Source organism: Schistocerca gregaria, chromosome 5, assembly GCF_023897955.1.
Source record: "Schistocerca gregaria isolate iqSchGreg1 chromosome 5, iqSchGreg1.2, whole genome shotgun sequence".
Taxonomy (NCBI): domain Eukaryota; kingdom Metazoa; phylum Arthropoda; class Insecta; order Orthoptera; family Acrididae; genus Schistocerca; species Schistocerca gregaria.
In genome coordinates, this window is record NC_064924.1 from 641,059,779 (window position 1) to 641,083,676 (window position 23,898).

The window sequence follows — 23,898 nt, forward strand, 5'->3', positions numbered from 1 at the left end:
ACCAGTGATCAGCATGTCAGTGTTAAAATTATGGAACAGGTTTTATGCTCTGATATTATGAACCTTTTGCCGAAAGAAAATCTTCTCTGTGCTAACAGAAATGGATTCTTCAAACAGAGATCTTATCAAACACAGCTCGCTCTGTTTGTCCGTGACATACAGAGAGCTATACGTAATGGTGCCCAAGCTGAAGCCGTTTTCTTTAACTCCCGAAGGATTTGGATATAGTTCCTCACGGTAACCTAGTGAACAGAATACGAGGTCATCGATTGTCGGAAGAGCTTTTGTGAGTAGGCTCAGGACATGATTGCATTGGAACTAAACATTTGTTCTTAACTGAGCGAATCTGTGTGGTGTAAAAGTGACTTCCGCTGAACTTAACTGGAGTATTGCAATGGCGCCACTGTTCACGATATACGTAAATGATGTGGGTAACGTCGGAAGATTCGTCATATTGTTAGCGGACGATCCTGTAGCATAATTCAGGCATTACCCTAACATCTTTGCACTGCGAATGTCACCTTATATCGATATAGATTTGTGGCTATATATATAGGAATACAACAACCAGCAAGTTAAATACGTACTTTGATTTTGCTAATACACGTTTCAGGCTTTCACCCATCTTCAGATGGCGTAATGCATATTTCAGTCTACAGTTAGTTCATCGTTAAAACGATGCTACAGCTGGCCTGTGCAAAATCACAATATTGTTTAGCTGCTACACTTCCCGAGCTGTTTATTTACATCTTATTCGATAGGAGTACTCTCTTTCTACTCTGCTTGCTCCTATTTTTGTGTTTAAAATCGTATTACAATTTTTTTTTTCATTTGTATGTTGCAGAAAAGCAGTGCAGTGTAATCATGTTGCCGACTGACATCTTTGTTTACATCGGAAAAGTTAGAGGAACATTTTACTTACATGTTCCGAAACCGCTATTTCCAGTTTAAGCTTGTGTGTGAGTAAAAATTTGAAACTGCTTAGTATGAACGTACTGAATGCTATATATGGTTATTTAATAACTGTGCTAGTGACTGGTTAATAAAGCTATATTGAATGTTACACAAATAATGTAGTACATTTTATTTAAAAGAATTAATATTACACGTTTTACTCACAATTGGTGTGGGATTTACACGAAATTAAAGCTGAATAGCTGACTTTCATGATGGGGAAACATTGGATACGACAGCAGAAATGAAATGCCTGACAAAAGAAATGAAGCACCTAGACGAGTAGTGATGTTATCTGAGCGATTAAAAATATACTGAAATTTGCGAAGGATACAACAATATGTGCCCACTTATCAACATAACGTTCCACACTCGTATGGCCTGGATGTAAGTACTGACCAGGTTGGAAACTGTCATCAGGCAAGCTGGTCCTCGGTAACCAAGCTGGCCGACGACTCTTGTACTTGGTCCTTGACATACTGGATGCTGGTATTGGGTGGTTCCGAGATGGTTCCACACATGTTGTATCGGGGACAGATTTGGGTATCTCGACAGACACAGAAGTTCCTGAACATCAGACAGTTCATAGAGGCATAAGCTCAAAAATTGGTTCAAATAGCTCTGAGCACTGTGGGACTTAACTGCTCAGGTCATCAGTCCCCTAGAACTTAGAACTACTTAAACCTGACTACCCAAAGGACATCACACACATCCATGCCTGAGGCAGGATTCGAACTTGCGACCGTAGCAGCAGCGCGGTTCCGGACCGAAGCGCCTAGAGCCGCTCGGCCACAACGGCCGGCTCAGACATAGGCTCCTTTCAAACTGCTGATAACGTTGTTTCATACACGTACGGGACATCTCCGTCTCTTTCACAGCGATCATTGAACATCCGAAGCTGTTTAGCCCCTTGTGCACCCTAGCAAGCGTGGTAACAACAATAAACACGAGCAACATTAAGGCATTCTGATAGGCATCTTATCTGTCACACCCATCAAAATGAAGTAGTGGTTAACGCTCTGGATGCTCTTTCGGGAGGACACTGGTTCAAATACGTGTCCGACCATCCTGACTAAGGTTTTCTGTTATTTCCCTAAATCTCTCCAGACCAATAGGAGACGGTTTATTTGAAAGGGTACGGCCGATTTCCTTTCCCATCCTTGAAACAATACCAGCTTTTGCTGCGCTTCTAATGACCTCGATGTCAATGGGTCAATAACTCCTAATCTTCCTTCCTTACCGAGCGAGGTAGCGCAGTGGTTAGAGACTGGACTCGCATTCGGGAGGACGACGGTTCAATCCCGCGTCTGGCCATCCTGATTTAGGTTTTCCGTGATATCCCTAAATCACTCCAGGCAAATGCCGGGATGGTTCCTGTGAAAGGGCACGGCCGACTTCCTTCCCCGTCCTTCCCTAATCCGATGAGACCGATGACCACGCTGTCTGGTCTCCTCCCCCAAACAACCAACCAACCATCCTTCCTTGCTTTCTTCTACCAATCACAGTGAGTCTTCCGTCTATCACAGACAACGTTAACGTTAATCATTTACGTACCTGCCGGTGGTGTGTACGTGTTCTGAGCTACCTTGACATCCAGCCGTGTCGTCTGATGCTTCACATTTTTAGTAGGTAATGTACATTTTATTATTTTTTGATCTCACTTGATTTTAACGTGTTCAATATTTATGTAGCAAGGGGACTTTAAGGACTGGGGCTCTTCGAGTTTCTTCATATTTATGGGATTTGAAAGCCAGTGCCTCGACACCAACTTCAAAAAAATAGTATGACACTGTTCTAAAAAATAACTTGATTAATCAGCTTTGAAGATTGGAAGATTTCAAAGCTCTGTTAACTGCCAAATTGTCGCAAATTAATCGCCAGTAGCTGAATGTGTAGTATAAAAGTTTAATACTCTTGACGTCGCTGGTTCGAATCTCACTAATATCTACTTCTTCTTACTCTTTAAATAATTCGATGTATACCAACAAAAGAAAATACTGATTAACGGTTACAGAATTACTTTTTTAAGAAAATAACTTTTTAATTGTGGTAGTAAGAAAATAAGTACCCGCAGTATTACATAACTAGATAAACAAGGAACAATGAATAAAAAAAATGAACATGTTCCAAAAAGGAACCATCGCCAGTGAACTACTTCCCAAAGTTGAAGGAGTTCTCAGATCTGTACTCCGTACCTCCTACGCCACGTCTGCATACAGCTGCAGTTCCATCCGACGCGCTCTCGACGCCACGTTTCTAGCGTGCCATGTCGGCGCGCTGGCCCCCAGCTACGTCTCCACAGCAACTGTCAGTTCTACGACGGCGTCTACGTGTATTTACCAAAAGCAACTTCACGATTTGTGGTGGAGGGTATTTGTATTAGGACTTCACTGCTCCATTCATGTCTGGAATCCTGCCTCGGGCAAGGATGTGTGTGATGTCCTTAGGAACACGCAATACTGACCCTATGACTTATTTTATAATATAGATTAAGGAAAGGCAAACCTATGATTCTAGCATTTGTAGACTTAGAGAAAGCTTTTGACAATGTTGATTGGAATACTGTCTTTCAAAATCTAAAGGTGGCAGGGGTAAAATACAGGGAGCGAAAGGCTATTAACAATTTGTACAGAAACCGGATGGCAGTTATAAGAGTCGAGGGGCACGAAAGTGAAGCAGTGGTTGGGAAGGGAAAGAGACAGGGTTGTAGCCTCTCCCAGATGTTATTCAATCTGTATAATGAGCAAGCAGTAAAGAAAACAAATGAAAAATTCGGAGTAGGTATTAAAATCCATGGAGAAGAAATAAAAACTTTGAGGTTCGCCGATGACATTGTAATTCTGTCAGAGACGGCAAGGGACTTGGAAGAGCAGTTGAACGGAATGGACAGTGTCTTGAAAGGAGGGTAGAATATGAACATCAACAGAAGCGAGTTTAGCCATTTGGGTACAAAATAACTGATGATGGTCCAAGTAGAGAGGATATAAAATGCAGACTGTCAATAGCAAGAAAAGCGTTTCTGAAGAAGAGAAAATTGTTAACATCGAGTATAGATTTAAGTGTCAGGAAGTCGTTTCTGAAAGTATTTGTATGGAGTGTAGCCAAGTATGGAAGTGAAACGTGGACGAGAAATAGTTTAGACATGAAGAGAATAGAAGCTTTCGATATGTGGTGCTACAGAAAATGCTGAAGATTAGATAGGTAGATCATATAACTAATGAGAAGGTATTGAATAGGATTGGGGAGAAGAGAAGTTTGTGGCACAACTTGACTAGAAGAAGCGATCGGTTATTCTGAGACATCAAGGGATCACCAATTTAGTATTGGAGGGAAGCGTAGAGGGTAAAAATCGTAGAGGGATACCAAGAGATGAATACACTAAACAGATTCAGAAGGATGTAGGTTGCAGTAGGTACTGGGAGATGAAGAAGCTTGCACATGATAGAGTAGCATGGAGAGCTGCATCAAACCAGTCTCAGAATAGAAGACCACAACAAAAACAACATGTTCCCGAAAGGAACCATCGCCAGTGAACTACTTCCCAAAGTTGAAGTAGTTCTCAGATCTGTATTCCGTACCTCCTACGCCACGTCTGCATGCAGGTGCAGTTCCATCCGACGCGCTCTCGACGCCACATTTCTAGCGTGCCGTGTAGGCGCGCTGGCCTCCTGCTACGTCTCCATAGCAACCGTCAGTTCTACGATCACGTTTGTATCTGTTTCCCAAAAGCGACTTCACAATTTGTGGTGGAGGTATTTCTCTTAGGACATCTCTGCTCCACTCATGAATACTGCGCAGGAAAGTCGACGTCACTAAGTGTCCGTATGGTCTCTAGTTTCCCTGTTCTTCTCGTCATAGTCATTTCGCGAGATAATTTAAAATGGGTTAAAAACAGACTTTACCTCAGCAAAATATTTATTTGCAATGGTTAGCCGCGCGGCATTACCCGAGCTGTCAGGGGCGCTGCAGTCTTGGACTGTGCGGCTGGTCCCGGCGGAGGTTCGAGTTCTCCCTCGGGCATGGGTGTGTGTGATTGTCCTTAGGTTAATTTAGGTTAAGTAGTGTGTAAGCTTAGGGACTGATGACCTTAGCAGTTAACTCCCATAAGATTTCACACACATTTGCACATTTTGGAACGACTAGAACTGATCGGCTGTCGGACCCCCTCCGTCTAATAGGTGCTGCTCATGCGTGTCTGGTTACATGTTTGAGCGCGTTTAGCGACATCTCAGAACAGTCAAATGGACTATGTGATACAATATCCACAGTCAATGTATATGTTCAGGAGTTCTGCGTGCCTGGGTGATGCGAAACCTTTTTTTTATGTGTGCGTGTAAGTATGCGTCTTCCAGATTCTCTGACCTAATTGCACAGACGTCACCACATTGAACTAACAACGGAATGGTCTAATCCGACATCTCGAAACCCACTCCGAAAATGGTTCAAATACCTCTGAGCACTATGGGACTTAACATCTATGGTCATCAGTCCCCGAGAACTTAGAACTACTTAAACCTAACTAACCTAAGGACATCACACAACACCCAGTCATCACGAGGCAGAGAAAATCCCTGACCCCGCCGGGAATCGAACCCGGGAATCCGAGCGCGGGAAGCGAGAATGCTACGGCACGACCAAACCCACTCCGAAATGTTTTATACAAGAAGAATGCAACGAAATCGATGTACTGCAAAAAATTTTAGCTATTTTATTATTATTAAAGTTACTGGCTTTTGTCACTCGAAGCACCGCTTATGACAACAATTTGTGTAGCTCTTCATGCCTAGTGCGCGACCGTTCGTGAACGAGAGAGCATCACACCGCCTAGTAATAATATCCGGACTGACACATGCTAAATTGATGTACCTACACCATAAAAGTAATGTAACGTAACGGTAATGTTTTGACTAGGAGGCAGCAGTTATCGACAGCTAAATCGTTGCATGTAATTTTTACACAGTTGACTAGCAGAGAAAAATAAATCAAGGTAGCGTTTCATGTTACATTACAGACGAATTCCATCAAGCCTGACTTTAATTTATTGAAATGAAATATTTCTTACACATTTTATAACATTCCCTGCAGCATATTTCTTATTGTAGATTTCGCATAATGTGTATTTTAGTAGTAATGAAACGGTCCCATGTTTATTACCCGTAGTCCTCACTATAAAGTGAAGCGTCTTTTGAATGACGAAAACAAACGTTTTCTTTGCACCAAGCAACCCTGACGAAAGAAAAGTTAATACTTTCTGGCACTTCACAGCCCTGTTTATTAGCTTTATTTCGACAGAATTGCGGTGGAGTAGGAAATCGTCCTGGCCGATGCTCTGCTTATTGTGCTATGGACTGAGCATATTTGAAACAATTCGCAACATGTCCCGGTGCATACTCATGATGTGCAAATTTATCGAATTTATAAGAATACTGTTCTCCTGATAAACCTCACACTCCGCTGTAGTGTGGAAATCTCACTCTGGAAACATCCCCCAGGCTGTGGCTAAGCCATGTCTCTGCAATATCCTTTCTTTCAGGAGTGCTAGTTCTGCAAGGTTCGCAGGAGAGGTTCTGTAAAGTTTGAAAGGTAGGAGGCGAGGTACTGGCAGAAGTTAAGCTGCGAGGACGGGGCCTGAGTCGTGCTTCGGTAGCTCAGTTGGTAGCGCTCTTGCCCGCGAATGGCAAAGGTTCCGAGTTCGAGTCCCGGTCCGGCACACAGTTTTAATCTGGCAGGAAGTTTTAAGTCTCATAAGATTTCACACACAAGTCATGTAACGGTTACCTGTTTCGTTCACAAAGTGACCATCTTCAGACCACTTATACCCTGATGGTTGGCGGGGCATGTGAAAGGAGCAGGTGTTGTTACTCCACGATCGCCAACTGCTCCTCTTAATCTATTTTTAAAGTATTTTAGCCAGACCTCTGTTTTTCTCCACGAGAAATGTTCTCAGAAATTACCATTTCATGATGTGTTTCCAGAGGGAAGTGATATATATGTTGCCTGACTCACCACTGAAGGTATGCTCTCGTAATTTTAAGGGTAAAACTTTCCGTGAACCACAACGGCTCTTTTGTAACGTTTGACACTGAGAGTTTTATGAGCATTTCCGTGACCTTCTGGCCTTGGGATACGTGCAACTCTTTTTTGCGTCTCCATTTTCTTCTCTATTAATCCAAAAAGTATGAAGAAATTCGAGGAGCGCCAGTCTGTAAGGCTCCCTTGTAAGATACATACTGAACGCGCGTTAAAACTAGTAAAGTTCTATGTACTGACTTGGCAGTAAATTTTGGTCTTATGTTTAAGCGGTAGGTGGATCAAGTCAAAATGTCCAGACACTCTGTGACCAAAATGGTACTGAAACAGAGGATGACAGACTAAAGGCCGAAATACTAAATGTCTTTTTCCAAAGCTATTTCACCGAGGAAGACTGCACTGTAGTTCCTTCTCTAGATTGTCGCACAGATGACAAAATGGTAGATATCGAAATAGACGATAGAGGGATAGAGAAACAATTCAAATCGCTCAAAAGACTAAACGCCGCTAGACCTTATCAGATTACCAGTTCGATTTTACACTGAGTACGCGAAGGAACTCCCCCCCCCCCCCCCCCCTTTCTTGCAGCGGTGTACCGTAGGTCTCTAGAAGAGCGTAGCGTTCCAAAGGATTGGAAAAGGGCACAGGTCATCCCCGTTTTCAACAAGGGACGTCGAACAGATGTGCAGAACTATAGACCTATATCTCTAACGTCTATCAGTTGTAGAATTTTGGAACACGTATTATGTTCGATTATAATGACTTTTCTGGAGACTAGAAATCTACTCTGTAGGAATCAGCATGGGTTTCGAAAAAGACGGTCGTGAAATCCAGCTCGCGCTATTCGTCCACAAGACTCAGAGGGAAATAGACATGGGCTCACAGGTAGATGCCGTGTTTCTTTACTTCCGCAAGGCGTCCGATACAGTTCCCAACAGTCGTTTAATGAACAAAGTAAGAGCATATGGACTATCAGACAAATTGTGTGATTGGATTGAGGAGTTCCTAGATAACAGAACGCAGCTTGTCATTCTCATTGGAGAGAAGTCTTCCGAGTACGAGTGATTTCAGGTGTGCCGCAGGGGAGTGTCATGGGACCGTTGCTATTCACAATATACATAAATGACCTGGTGGATGACATCGGAAGTTCACTGAGGCTTTTTGCAGATGATGCTGTGCTGTATGGAGAGGTTGTAAAAATGGAAAATTGTACTGAAATGCAGGAGGATCTGCAGCGAATTGACGCATGGTGCAGGGAATGGCAATTGACTCTCAATGTAGACTAGAGTAATGTGCTGCGAATACACAGAAAGATAGATCCCTTATCATTTAGCTACAAAATAGCAGGTCAGCAACTGGAAGCAGTTAATTCCATAAATTATTTGGGAGTACGCATTAGGAGTGATTTAAAATGGAATGATCATATAAAGCTGATCGTCGGTAAAGCAGATGCCAGACTGAGATTCATTGGAAGAATCCTAAGGAAATGCAATGCGAAAACAAAGGAAGTAGGTTACAGCACGCTTGTTCGCCCACTGCCTGAATACTGCTCAGCAGTGTGGGATCCGTACCAGATAGGGTTGATAGAAGGGATAGAGAAGATCCAACGGAGAGCAGCGCGCTTCGTTACAGGATCATTTAGTAATCGCGAAAGCGTTACGGAAATGATAGATAAACTGCAGTGGAATACTTTGCAGGAGAGACGCTCAGTAGCTCGGTACGGCCTTTTGTTGAAGTTTAGAGAACATACCTTCACCGAGGAGTCCAGCAGAATATTGCTCGCTCCTACGTATATCTGGCAAATAGACCATGAGGATAAAATCAGAGAGATTAGAGGCCACATATAAGCATACCGAAAATGCTTCTTTCCACGAACTTTCCACGAACAATACGAGACTGGAATAGAAGGGAGAACCGATAGAGGTACTCAGGGTACCCTCCGCCACACACCGTCAGGTGGTTTGCGGAGTGTGGATGTAGGTGAGTAGATGTAGAACTGGACTGAGACGGAAATGAGGACCGGCGTATCTGGAACTAGTAGGGAGACAAAGGTGAGAGTGAGGATCGCTGGAACTATGGACGAGACCAAGCTGACAGCGAAGAACGGAGAAACTGGAACTAAAGGCCGAGGCAGGAATGAGGACTGAGACTAGGGACGAGGCCGAGATGAAAATGAGGAATGGAGACTGAGTGGGAATGGGGATCAGCAGAACTGGAACTGGGAGTGAGACCCAGGTGGGAACGAAGAATAGTGGAACTGGAACTCGGAACAAGACCGAGGAGGGAATAAGCTGAAGGGAATGATGAATGTTTTAAGAAGTCCCTCCCCGGTGTTTCTGATCAGTTTAATGGAACGTTCCCCTGGGCCTGTTCCTTGGTGAGCGACCCACTTGTGTGTTGGAGTGAGCGCCGCCTGCGACCCTGGCCACCATCTGCCAGCCCACACCGGACCAGAGCACACGGGGACGGCCTCCGCAATTTGGCCAGCGGCGCGCGCGGAATGCGGAATGAGGCGATGTCGCGATGCATTATTCAGCGCAGGCGCACGGCTGTCCGCGTGTAATTGGGCGTCCTGCCGGCTGCTGTCTGGCGTCTGCTGCTGCTGTCTGCTGTCCGCTGTCCGCAGCTACCAGGCGCCCCTCCCCCCCACCCCCCACCCCCCACCCCCCTTCGTGAGCCGCCCTCCGCCACGCGGCAGCTAATTGCCGGCTCCACACATCTCGCTCGCGGCCCTGCCGTGGACAACGTGGCACGTGCACCGAGCACCTGCATGGAGCCTACTCCTGCTGGGGACGGGGAAAATTAATACCTACATTTCCGTTCGGAATAAACGGTGTTTTTCGGTATTTGTTTGGACTCGGTTATGACAGGTTATTACCAACTCGGTAAAAGAACCAAAATATCAATTAGCCATGGCAACAACGGTGAAATTTTTGGTTTCTAAACAAACATTTTTTAAAAAACGAGTAATTTTTATTCGTAAAATTTTCATTGCCTTAGAGTATTACGTTATAATAGTAAAATCTATAAGCGATCAATGCTATTTTAACAATTATGCTGACAGAAACGACCAAGAGACACATGGCTTAAGAACTGGTACAGCGTTGCTGAGACAATACTGTAACTGTTACCTACGGCTCGCTTGTACATGCAGTGTGCAAGACATGAGCATTTTGTCTACACAGTAGCTTCTCGGTGACGTCGTCGGACATCTGTTACATTATACAGTGGCGCCATCCGTAGTCAGGAAGTACCGGGTGACCAAAAAGTCAGTATAAATTTGAAAACTGAGTAAATCACGGAATAATGTAGATAGAGACGTACAAATTGACACACATGCTTGGGATGACATGGGGTTTTTATTAGAACCAAAAAAATTCAAAAGTTCAAAAAATGTCCGACAGATGGCGCTTCAGCTGATCAGAATAGCAATAATTAGCATAACAAAGTAAGAGAAAGCAAAGATGATGTTCTTTACAGGAAATGCTCTCTATGTCCACGACCATTCCTCAACAATAGCTGTAGTCGAGGAATAATGTTGTGAACAGCATTGTAAAGCATGTCCGGAGTTATGGTGAGGCATTGGCGTCGGGTGTTGTCTTTCAGCATTCCTAGAGATGTCGGTCGATCACGATACACATGCGACTTCAGGTAACCCCAAAGCCAATAATCGCACGGACTGAGGTCTGGGGACCTGGGAGGCCAAGCACGACGAAAGTGGCGGCTGAGCACACGATCATCACCATACGACGCGGGCAAGAGATCTTTCACACGTCTAGCAATATGGGGTGGAGCGCCATCCTGCATAAACATCGTACGTTTCAGCAGGTGTTTATCAGCCAGACTGGGGATGATGCGATTCTGTAACATATCGGCGTACCCCTCACCCGTCACGGTAGCAGTTCCAAAACCAGAATCACGCATTTCCTCGAAGAAAAAAGGCCCCATAACGGTAGATGTGGTAAATCCAACCCATACCGTGATTTTCTCGTCGTGCAATGGAGTTTCCACGACAGTTCTGGGATTTTCGGTAGCCCATATTCTGCAGTTGTGGGCGTTGACAGAACCTCGGAGCGTGAAATGAGCTTCGTCGGTCCACAACACGTTACTCAACCAATCGTCATCTTCCGCCATCTTTTCAAACGCCCACACCGCAAATGCCCTCCGCTTCACTAAATCGCCAGGTAACAGTTCATGATGCCGATGGATTTTGTACGGATAGCATCGGAGGGAACGCCTCAGTGCGAGCCAAACACTAGTGCATGGAATGCCGGTGCGACGTGAGACTGCACGAGCGCTCACTTCCCCGTGCATAGACGAACCCGCTACAGTCTCCATTTCTTCCTGAACTGTCTGAGCAGCATTACGTCTTGTGCTCGGTCGGCCACTAGTGAGTCTATCGTCCAAACAACCCGTGGCTTCGAACTTACGAAATCATTCTCGCCAATGCTGCATTTGTCAACGGACCTATACCCGTTTGAATCCCCTTCCTATGGCGATAGGATCGTAACGCTGATCTAGCACATTCCCCATTCTGATAACACAGCTTCACTAAAAGCGCCTTTTCAGGTAACGTCAACATGCTGCGACTGCTGGCGCACCTGATTTTCTCTCTCATTACAGCTCCTTTTATACACGATTGTCATGCGCTGCCACTGACGTTTTACTGTCCAGCGCCATCTGTCGGACATTTCTTGAACTTTAGTATTTTTTGGTTCTAATAAAACCCCATGTCATTCCAAGCATGTGAGTCAATTTTTACTCCTCTATCTACATTATTCCGTGGTTTATTAAGTTTTCAAATTTATACTGACTTTTTGATCACCCGGTATTTTAGGAAGGGTCGTATCAGTGAAGTATAATGCTCCATTTCCTTTAAAAAAATTAAAAATGGGAGGAGCCGCAACAAACATGCGACATCATATGAGCACAAAACTTAAAACTCAGTAAGTCATTCGTAGTTTACGACAAAAATAGAAAGTACCTGATGTGCTGTCTGTGTCAGCATAAAATGCCTTGACCTGCTTGCAGCCCTTGAAAATGGACAATTATCACTATTTATTTTTGTTTTTCAGCGTCAGTTCTCACCCTTTAGCCCTGACTATTCGTAACAGTGAGTGCTCTGTACCTCGATTACAACATTATTTTTGAGCAGGGTTCAAATAATTCGAATGTACAGGCGAATACTGGATTTTTTTGTAGTAATCAACCACTTATCACTTTTCGAGAAAAGCAGTGAATGGTGGACTTGATTTAATATTTTGATTCTATGTACCTTGAAACTGAAGGAGAGAAATTTGTTCAATTTCTACGTTTGCAACAGGAAACAATAGGAATAAAAAAGAACGAAAATCGGTTATTTCGAAACCGGTTATTTTGCGTTGTTTTAATAGTCAGGTAAAACTGGTGCTGGAAAAACTGGTACAACCCAAAATCGGTTGTTCCAGCGATAAGCGCCAACAGTAACTCCTACTACTCTATTTACTTGTAGTTCCTTGCCGTGAATCATGGCGCGTCAGTGGGACGGAGGCGTTACTTAGCAATCTGAGCACGATTAATAGATCAGTGAGAATATAAAAGAAGGGAAGGAAGGCTTGGGTTTTTAGCACGCCTGGTTAATACCACGGGACTTCAAAAAGTGACACAAGCCGTTCATTAAGACTATTGCACAACAAGAGTGGTGCATAGTCATAAGAAAATACGAGTATATGCAGAGACAGTTATCTTCCGACAGGGATAACTGGTGCATCACATTATGGGACTGGAACGGCATCTTTTCAGTACCATCTCACTTGACAATAATGCAGGACGTCTACGTCCCGATGATCTGCTTCCATATCTGACAGAAACTGGCAATGTATCAATTCATTTTCTCAGTTGAGCTTTATAGTGGATTTCACGATGTCCATTACTTCTTTCCGTGGAAGAACTTTGCAGCATAACGCTTCTTGGAGAACAATACAGTGGAAAAATAATAGGATATCGCAACCTATATTTATCAGTTTAGTTTTAATTCCAACCTTCAGATCTTTGTTTTGTTTACTGATGTTTCTGAGTCCTTCAGTTGTAAGGCATACCAATTTTAGAAATGGTACATGTACTGATATGAACGCTTGTTATAAGTGGCAAAATAAATCTCCCTGTGTAGTCATTCGTTTCAAAGCATATGACAGCAAAAGGTCCTCAAAAACACCAAATTTGTGATCAGTTCCATGAACAAAGTGTAGTAGCTGTACAGTATCAGGAACATCACTTTCATCGAAAGTTGAAGAGAACCACATAAATCAAGCGGCTTACCCTAAAGTTATCTAAATTATTTCCCATATATTCAGCGCGCCGGGAGCACGTTCTAGGTGATAGACATATATCTTCAGTTCTTTTTTCTTTTGTTATCTGGATGCATCTCCTCAGGCGTAAGTATAGCACATTGTGTTACTAGTTCGCTGTCAGTAAATGGTCGGCCAGATTTCGCAAATGTTTTGGCTACCCTAAAACTAGCCCGCACTAATTTTTGTTACTGTGAATTTGAATCTTAAAACATTTTGTTGGTTCTTTACTCAAATTTGAGCGCGTTAATTCGTGGCCAAGAGAAATCTACTAGTACCAAATATAGACATTAAGAGAAGGTACCGTTGAAGTTCCAATCCGGTCGTAAAATATCGCAGGGTGTGAAAATTTGTTTCATAACTTTGAACTTCTACTTTGAATGTAGAGAATGACTGACCTGGCAAAACTACGTTACTTGATTTTCCAGCTCCAGAGTGAAACTGAACGTACTAGGACTGTTTTCTCTTTACTTATTCTGGTCATGTCTAAACTGACACACAATATTTTAGCGCAACGCAATCTGACTTTCAATAATCCCTACAAAAGAATAGCCCTGACTAACAATAACCTATACCCTTCATGAATCACTTACCTCACAAAAATCTTCGTTACTCGAACTACTGTAATACAGCGAGCGCCACTACTGCCAGCTAAATAAAAGATTCAAACTACTGAAGGCACTAACTACTGATAGGCATAGTTAGCAAATGAAAGATTTTGATAGAGAACAAACAATGTATTTACCTTAATAATGTTCAAGAGTCATTATATATATATATATATATATATATATATATATATATATATATATATATATATATATTCTTGACATCCATCTTCACAGATTTCCTTTTTCTGACGGACCCACTTCCAGATCGTCCGCTCATATTAACATCTCAAACCTCTGGGATTTCTCTCCCCCCATCCATCCCTCCTGGCATCTTACCTATAACCGCCCAACGCTACGCGCTGTTCACATCCAACTGCCCAACACTACACTGGCGAATAGCTTCCAACAGTAAGCCCAACCAGCCACAGACGGCACACACCGCACTCTGCGATTTTAAGACAGAGCGCTATGTGGCGTTAGCAACATGAAAACCTAAACAGCCTACTTACAGCTTATCTTCACGTGGCGAATTCAGCAGATAATTACAATTTGCTAAACAAAATTTTTTCATTAGTTTTGAATTTTTGAGTTTAGAAAAAATAATTACATTTTCAAACGCATACATGTAGTTAACAAGGAATGTACTGACATGTAAGTTTGAGCGAAAGATGTTAAAAGACTGTTGAAGTATAGTTAGCTTTCTATCACTAGATACACACATACTGTGCAAAAATTTAATTGAAACAATAATTTTAACCGGCCGCTGTCGCCGAGTGGTTCTAGGCGCTTCAGTCCGGAACCGCGCTGCTGCTACTGTCGCAGGTTCGAATCCTGCCTCGGGCATGGATGTGTGTGATGTCCTTAGGTTAGTTAGGTTTAAGTAGTTCTAAGTTCCGGGGGACTGATGACCTCAGATGTTAAGTCCCATAGTGCTCAAAGCCATTTGAACCATTAACTCTGTTTTAGATTTTGTAAAGGTATTTTCACATAGCACAATAGAATAGTTAGTGAGGTTCAACATAATCTACACCAAACTTTACAACAGATATCATGTAGCAACTCATTATCTGTGTCTTTAGTTTACACCGTATATCTACATCGACATCTACATCTACATCCATACTCCGCAAGCCACCTGATGGTGTGTGGCGGAGGGTACCCTGAGTACCTGTATCGGTTCTCCCTTCTATTCCAGTCTCGTATTGTACGTGGAAAGAAGGATTGTCGGTATGCTTCTGTGTGGGCTGTAATTCGTGCAGTGCGTTCGTGTTTGCAACACCTACTAAACTGAAAAGATTTGAGCCAACGTGGTAGCAAACTATCGAAGTCTCCGTCGCTGTAACTACGTATTTTGAAGTTTCAGTGCGACACCAACTTATCTGGTTAGCGCAAACTTTCATTAAAAATAAGAAAATACCTTCACTGCTGAAGAAAGTTTACTCTGTGTGTACGTGTGTGTGTGTGTGTATGTGTGTGTGTGTGTGTGTGTGTGTGTGTGTGTGTGTGTGTGTGTGAGTGAAACATAGTGAAAGTGAAATGCAGTTCTAGTAAACGAGTGTAAAGATTTGAATACAGATCAAAGGAGTGAAACATTATTATGTAAGAATATCAAGTTATGTGGATACTGAATATATAATGTTCAGAAACGGAGTACAAAATGTCATATTCCACATTTAAGTGCCTCTGAACTGATCGCGAGACCTTAGATGACCACACATTTACGAAACACAAGGAACATCACCCTATGTACTTGTTAACGCCCGTGGTATTATTTAATGAGTGCAAAAGCAATGAGATAATTGACTTGTAAGCCCAGATGACTGAATGAAAGTTGCATATTGACTTCCACATATTTTATCGAAGTTGTGAATTCATGCCATCATAATAGAAACACGAGGTCACTCTTATCTGGTATCCTAACTGTGCCCACTCACAAAACAAAAACTTTTGCAAACTCCTTCTCAGTTGCCGCTGTCCGCCTCTGGAACAAACTGCCCCTTACCTTGAGGAAAATTCAATCTCCTGTTGCTTTTAAGAAGAAGTTGAAGCATTTCCTACTATCATCCGCATAAAATTCTCCACAAAATTAATGTGCAAGGCCAATCCTCTCATCTGTCAAATAGCAAAGCTAGCGTCTCCTATCTTGCTCCTGAGATGCCTTCCTCTTTATCTATCTCTATTAGCCACGCAGTCTCCTTTTCCTTTATATTTTCCTTAATTATGTTTCATCATGTCTCTCTATTCTTCTCCTCCCTTCACCATGAGTCTCCCTCATACTCCCTGCTGCCAGCACTCCTATCTAAAATCTTTCTCTTCAATAATGTATTTTTCGAGGTGTACCTTTCTAATTGTTTATCTCACTTTTTGTATTAGATGTAGTTTAACATGCCTACTAAAACATATGACTGTAAAATAAGTATAATGCCTGGTTAGATGTAAGAGAGGGCCTGATGGCCCTAATCTTGCCAGGTTAAATAAATAAATAAATAAAATAAATATTGGCCGCATTGTATACGACTACAAAGTATCTCGCGTAAATAAATCCGATGTTGCAGAGAGCAGCAGTACGCAAAGGCACTGCATGCAGGCAGTCATTTCATCACAATCCAGAACGCTTCAACGTGCGCAATTCTTTACCACAAGGCAAAGCGTGTGTCCTAAACAGATCGGCACGTTCTCGCAGCATCAAGCAGTGTGTGTCGCCTTGTCCAGCGAGGCCGTCCGCGGTGGTCTCGCGGTTCTAGGCGCGCAGTCAGGAACCGCGCGACTGCCACGGTCGCAGGTTCGAATCCTGCCTCGGGCATGGATGTGTGTGATGTCCTTAGGTTAGTTAGGTTTAAGTAGTTCTAAGTTCTAGGCGACTGATGACCTCAGATGTTAAGTCCCATAGTGCTCAGAGCCATTTGAACCTTGTCCAATGAATCCGTGGCCCTCGCTAACCAGTTCTGCCCGGCAAGTATTTCTGTCGGCTGATTTACCTCAGAGTTTAGGCGACTCGCTTGGGACACGCCTTGCAGTTCCCATCTAAAGATAAGGTACCCTAGTAGACGGGTAAGTATCTGATGTTCTTTGATACAGAAAAGTACCTTTCGATGCCTGCTCGAATACATCACGTAGATGGTGTCTAGCAGTGGACAACTTTCAAAGACACCGAAAATACACTGACGGAAAAGAAAATATTGCAACCCCCAGAAGGGGTTGTGCGACATAAACGAAAGTTGTTAGACGTGTTTCTACATCTGAAAGATAAAAAAAAGGTCGTATGGCATTTATTTTAGTCGGGATATCCCCTTCGGAGTGCGGCCGCCCTATAGCAAATCTTATTAGTTGACGCCACTTCGGCGACTTGCGTGTCAATGATGATGAAGGACAAACAACACCCAGTCCCCTGCCGGGAATCGAACCCGGGCCCCGTTGCGTAGTAGGCGGTAACGCTAGCGCTGCGCTACGGAGGCGGACATCTGAAAGATGGCGTCTATTCAAAGTTCTCGTCAGTCGCACGAGAGTCGTGCTAGTAGGGTCAGTATGAGGACGCAAATCACTTCTGCTTCAAATAAACGCTGTAGCGGCAGTGAGCGCTAATTACCTTGTGATTGGACCAGGTGTGCTGATGTTAGTCAAGAATACCTTCAAGGCGCCAAAGACGGCATTACCGACACCTCACTGAGCTTGGACGAAGTCGCGTAATAGAGCTACGAGAAGCTAAATGTTCCTTCTGCTATACTGAGGAAAGACATGGCACGAATGTAACCACTGTACTTGATTGCTGGCAGCGACGATCACGAGACTCTACGGTGGCAAGGAAACCGGGCTCCAGATGGCCATGTGGCACTACCAAGAGGAAAGACCGTAATATTCGACGTATGGCTCTGGCGCATCGTACTGCACGTGCAGCAACAATTTTAGCTGCAGTTGGCATCACAGTGACGTAACGAACTGTTACAAATCGGTTACTTAAGGACAGCTCCGAGCCAGGTGCCCTGTAGCGTGCTTCCACTGACCCCAAACCACACCACAGCCACAAGCGGCTTCAGTGGTGTCAAACGAGAGCTCGTTGGAGGGCACAGTGGAGGTCCGTTGTGTTCCTGATGAAAGCTGGTTCCGACTCGGTGCCAGTGATGGCCATGTGTTGGTTGGAAGGAAGCCAGTTGAGCGCCTGCAATCGATCTGTCTGTGTGTTAGACACGCTGAGCCCACACCTGGAGTTATGCTCTGGGGTGCGATTTCATGTGACACAAGGAGCACTCTCTTGGTAATCCCACGCACCCTGACTGCAAATTTGTACACCACTCTGATGAATTGACCTGTTGTGATTGCCGTTCATGAACAGTATTACAGGATAATACTAGCCCACGTACCGCTACTGTTACCCAACACGCTCTACAGGGTTTCCACGTGTTCTTTGGCCAGCTCAGTCACTAGATCTGCTCCGGTCGAGCACATGTGCGACATCATTGGACGACAAGTCCAGCGTCATCGATAACCAGCGTTAACCGCGCCTGTACTGACCGACCAAGGGAAACAAGCTCGGAACTAGACCCCACGAACTGACGTCCGACACCTGTACAACACAACATGTGCACGTTTGCTTGGCTCTCAGCACTATGCGACTTAACTTCTGAGGTCATCAGTCGCCTAGAACTTAGAACTAATTAAACCTAACTAACCTAAGGAGATCACACACATCCATGCCGGAGGCAGGATTCCAACCTGCGACCGTAGCGGTCGCTCGGTTCCAGACTGTGGCTCCTAGAACCGCACGGCCACTCCGGCCGGCGCACGTTTGCTTGCTTTCATTCAATATTCTGTCTGTTACACAGGATATTGACATATTAACATTTCACATTTGCAATGGCTTACCTCACGCTTACATTAACCTGTGATTCTGCAATGTTTATCACTTAAATATGTTACCTAGGCAAAAGTATCCCGAAATTTCATTACTCTACATTAGTTAATGGCGATTTTTTTTCATTCAGTGTATATAACTGTACATACTATACTGTCCAGTCTTCCCTGTCACCTAACCCTGTCTCTTTGTGTTTCAGCTCCGGCTACAAGGGATCATCTCGCACGCAAAAGTCATTACCAGAAGGCCACAGCTTCAAGATGTAAGTACGAAACTAAATTCATGATATCAACACAACATTCCCTCTTTTCGTGGGTCTTACTTGTGGCGCTCTGAAATGCAAGGTATAAATACATTTAGTCATACTCCACTATGGTTTCATTAGTTATGTGGTCTCCACTTTTGAAGTTCTCTTCTCACATATGTCCAGGCTATGCCCATCAAACGAAGCAGACTGCTATGAACGTGAAAAGAAAGTTGATTACTTATGAACTGTGAGCACTACAGATGCACACTAAAAAATGTGGAGCACATTAATTGTGGTACTGGGAAAAAGTGTTTCGTTCACTAAAAATGTCAGCAATGGGGACACGGAGTTTTAAAAACATCGCACTCTATCCCAAAGTTGAGAAGAGTAAGGGAGATCAGCCTATAATATCCTTTCTGGGAGCATTTCTTCATGAGGCGCTATTATATACGAATACATGTACACCGCCTCCTTTCTCCCTCTGTGATTCACACATTCTGGCAGAATTTACATTTATTTTTTGGTAACCGGACGACAAACCCAAGTTTCAGTCAAACAAATAACAAAAAGAGATAATAATAAATAATATAATACATTAAAATTGAAACAAATCTGCCCTCGGTCACAATTTTTTAGGCTTATTAACCAGGTTTCAACACTTCTAAGTGTGCCTTCATCAGAATTTAGACATTTAAAGTGATCTATAACAATTACAAATTTATGGGACAAATTTTTTTTTATATACAAAAGTGTAAATACTGACTACCAATACAAGACAGAGACAGTACTTACATGTCACGTATAAAATAAATAACAGGCCAGAAGGGCTTTAGGCAAAAAAATATTTAAAAGGAATGTCAAGGCGAGCCTCTAAGAGCTGCTCAAACCTGTACAGCCACAGGTTGCAACACTTCTATGTCTATAACATGTTGAAACCTGGTTAATAAAACTAAAAAATTGTGACCGAGGGCTCATTTGTTTCAATTTTAATTTATAAACGGTCACTGAACCAAGCAGCCATGTTTATAAAAGAAAAAAGTTTCAACTGCACCCGTCAATCCTCTTCAGATCCACTGTTGCAGCGTGTTGACTGCATGTTAATGTTAAAAGGGGTTACGAATTTATTTATTATTTATTTAATAAATAAGTTAACGCCAATAATTCTTTCTTTATGCCTAGCGATGGACGTTCGGTTAAAAACAAGAACACACAGAATTATTGCATCAGCCACAGCATTCTCAGAAACTTCAGTTATTCGTATTTCACTGAAGCATACACTTCGCTTCTGTTCTCCCCAACTGCCAATAGAGTAAAAATTCTTCGACTAAAACGGATTATTAACTTCATGACATGACCACTTAGATGCTACGTCCACACTCTTAAAGAATACAATGGCTTAAACTTTGATTATCTTTCCCACGTTCGAGCGTTTGTTAAAGTTATCTCTCCAACGGAGACAATTCATGTGTCGTGACGAGCATGTCAAATACGATTTCACGGACGGGTAGGCGCCATTTTCACTGCGAGAGTTGCTGATTTTTCGTGTTTTGTTCGCCGCCCCGAAAGGCGTTTCAATCGTGACGGAAAAGCCGTGTTATCGATGAAAAGTTAATTGAGTTTGCGCGGCTTATAAACAGGACCAGACGATAGCATCTGCGACCCGCACGCACGGAACAGCGACGGCCGAAACTCGTGAGCGTGGGTCCACGGGCGCTCTTCCAGCCATCGGAGACCGTGTCTGGAACGCCTCAGCATGTTCTTCAACCACAGAGTCCTCTTAGATGTCAGGAGCTGTCGAATCTGCTAGGTGGGCTGGATGTTCAAACAATTCACACTTCAGACGCCTACTCATCATCACCGATCTCGTCCAAAACTATGTCTACAAATGGAAATGAAAAGAGTGGGGAACTACAGGTGTCCAAGAGCTTAGAAAAAACAGAATTTTTGGCGCACTTCGGGTGAGGCATGAGTCATTTATGTGAGCGTAGTTTCCAGAACGTTGTCGACGTAGCAGAAAGAGTGTAGAACTTCGTGAGTCGTGGTGTCGAGTCCCCATCCACCCCCTTTTTTGTTCAATTTTTGCGTTTCTTACGCTGCAAATAAACTGAAACAATGTTCAGTATATTGTGTTTGTTAATATTTTCATAATAGGCATCACTGATATGTTGAAAGTACTGAACTCCATACTCTTAAAGACAGACGTTAACTATCCAAGGTAAGCCTACTGACAACGTTTCAAGAGCCGGCTTTAAACGATGACTCTACGAATATACTATAACCCTCTACATATCGCTCCCATAAGAATCTAAGGAAAGTACAGATTAGATTAATCACAACACGCACAGAGGCAATTAAACAGTCATTCTTAACGCGCTCTACCGAGCGCGGTGGCGCAGTGGTAGCACACTGGACTCGCATTCGGGAGGACGACGGTTCAATCCCGCGTCCGCCCATCCTGATTTAGCTTTTCCGTGAGTTCCCTAAATCGCTCCAGGCAAATGCTGGGATGGTTCCTTTGAAGGGGCACGACCGACTTCCTTCCCCATCCTTCCCTAACACGATGAGACCGATGACCTCGGTGTTTGGCCTCTTCCCCCAAACAATCCAATAATTCCCGCGCACTATATATCAATGGAACGAGGAAAAGCCCTAATAACCGGTACATTGGGACGTACCCTCTGCCATCCACTTCACAGTGTATAGATCTAGGTGTAGACGAAAAAAAAGGCAAACGAAACTTTGAAATCGTAAATAAATTTCCAAGAAAGGACTGTACTTACAGCATCCACCATGACTTAGCAAATAAATTTCATTGAAAGCATTGTAAGGCGTACGCGAGAACTCCATATACAAGATTAGATCCCTTTATTGTTTTACAGTTGATGGGTTACACAATGTGGTGTTGTAGTCATCGTAAAAATAGTAGAAGCAGTATTTTTCTCGGCACCTTGAAGACGTTATAAACGCTGCATTTTTAAAATCACGTGGTTGTTTTAAAGCTTTTATAGAAAATCAAACTTCGTTTACATTCGTAAACGTTTCTCTCCCATCGCATTGTATGGCAGCAAAACACACATAATGCTGCTCGAATGAGAAAATGAAACTAACGGATTACGATATTCTATGAGCTTTAATTACAATCCCTTCTCCGAAGCCGGCCGGCGTGGCCGAGAGGTTCTAGGCGCTACTGTCTGGAGCCGCGCGACCGCTACGGTCGCAGGTTCGAATCCTGCCTCGGGCATGGATGTGTGTGATGTCCTTAGATTAGTTAGGTTTAAGTAGTTCTAAGTTCTAGGGGACTGATGACCTCAGATGTTAAGTCCCATAGTGGTCAGAGCCATTCGAACCACCTATCCGTATCACTTCCGTTATCCGTCACCCAGTCGGCTCTTAACTCGAACATTAAATCAAAATTTCCAACATCCTTATTGACAAAAATTATTCGTCCCAGTATGAGGAAAGACTGAATTCTAGTCTTACACCCTTTTTAATCCTAACACTTCGTTCTTCGTCTTCATTCCTATTGCTCCCTCTTCGTCTTTGTACATATTGTATACTATTCGTCTTTCTCTTTAGCTTCTTCTATTTTTCTCAGGATTTTGAACATTTGCACCACTTTACCTTGTTGAGCACTGTTTCTAGTTCAATATGTCGTAGTGAAATTCTTGAGACATTGTGATAACAGACTACTCCGTTTGTCAGAGACTTAATGTAACACTGTTAGAATTTGCGACCATTTTTTGTAAGTTCCCTGTTGTCTGACTTCGATAAATTTGGATCAATTGTTCCTTCAGCTTTTCTAATGGGTTAGAACGAGCTAATGATACGTGACAGTTTATGGACATATTGAGGTGTTCAGCCTAGCGTATGAATTACGTTATAGACGTTTAGATTTTTACTACACTTTCTGGTAATTTAAAGGGAATAGAATTTATGCAAAAAAGAGCACTTTTAAACACTTCACTGTTCTGATGATACTAACTTGATTAGCGTGGACGGTTTTTATAAAATTTGATCAACAGAGAAACGATGGAGCGCAAGCCGACTCTACACAACCGCAGTTTATGACGTAACAAACAGTTACAGAACAAAATCATTGGCACATGTTAGACGGACGAAAAACCGCAGATTCCTATCACCGATAATGAACAAGAAACCTCAGGTGAGCTGATCGAGTGTACCTTGGACGGGACAGGACTAGCACCTAATCCATCATTTATGATTATATAATTTGATCATCTTTAAAAATGTGCTACCGATTGACAACTAGTGTAGCTTTACTAAAGGACGTAGAAAAAGCAAGTACTTTTAATGTATGCCACGTGGTCTCACAGTTGGCGCCTACATCGGAGCCCTCGGATCGATCCCTGCTAGCACTTATTTGGCTTTTGCCCTCGTAGAGAGTGTGGTGCGCTGGCATCAGTACAGCCGTCTAAAGCCGACCGGGCAGTAGGAGCGCTTCGGACGTGGACCAACCTTCTGAAAGGGACAGCTTTGCCGACTGCATGCCACGTACCTATTCGCCGTCCTTTGGAGTCGAGCTGTCACATCAAGCCAGAAGGTAATGTCTGAGTAGCGTGTTGTTCTAGGAGTGACCTTACATGGAAGTAACAACCGTCATAAATTAGTGCCAAATATGTACAGGTGCACATATTACAACTTGAAAAATTGTGTAACTTATACATTTCAGTATCTTTTAAAACAATTCAGCAATCGAATTAGGAAAGAGTGACATTGATTGACAGCGCTTGCTTACCGAACACTTCAGTAAGTGAACATGGTGTCGACTAATTTGTTTGCTTCTAGCCTGTTTGATAAATACACATTGTCAACACCATTTCGTTAATCATTAGGGAAAAACCTAATTGATTTTGGCTTACT

At 43.2% G+C, this 23,898-nt stretch overlaps 1 protein-coding gene across 1 annotated transcript in view; it reads left to right on the forward strand.

Annotated features, from left to right (window-relative positions):
• LOC126273092 (repulsive guidance molecule B-like) overlaps positions 1-23,898 on the forward strand; it is a 1,683,331-nt gene that overhangs the window by 1,086,752 nt on the left and 572,681 nt on the right. Inside the window, exon 3 of the mRNA XM_049976517.1 lies at positions 18,970-19,032. Within this exon, the coding sequence (XP_049832474.1) occupies positions 18,970-19,032 (63 nt within the window). The remainder of the gene's footprint in view (positions 1-18,969; positions 19,033-23,898) is intronic.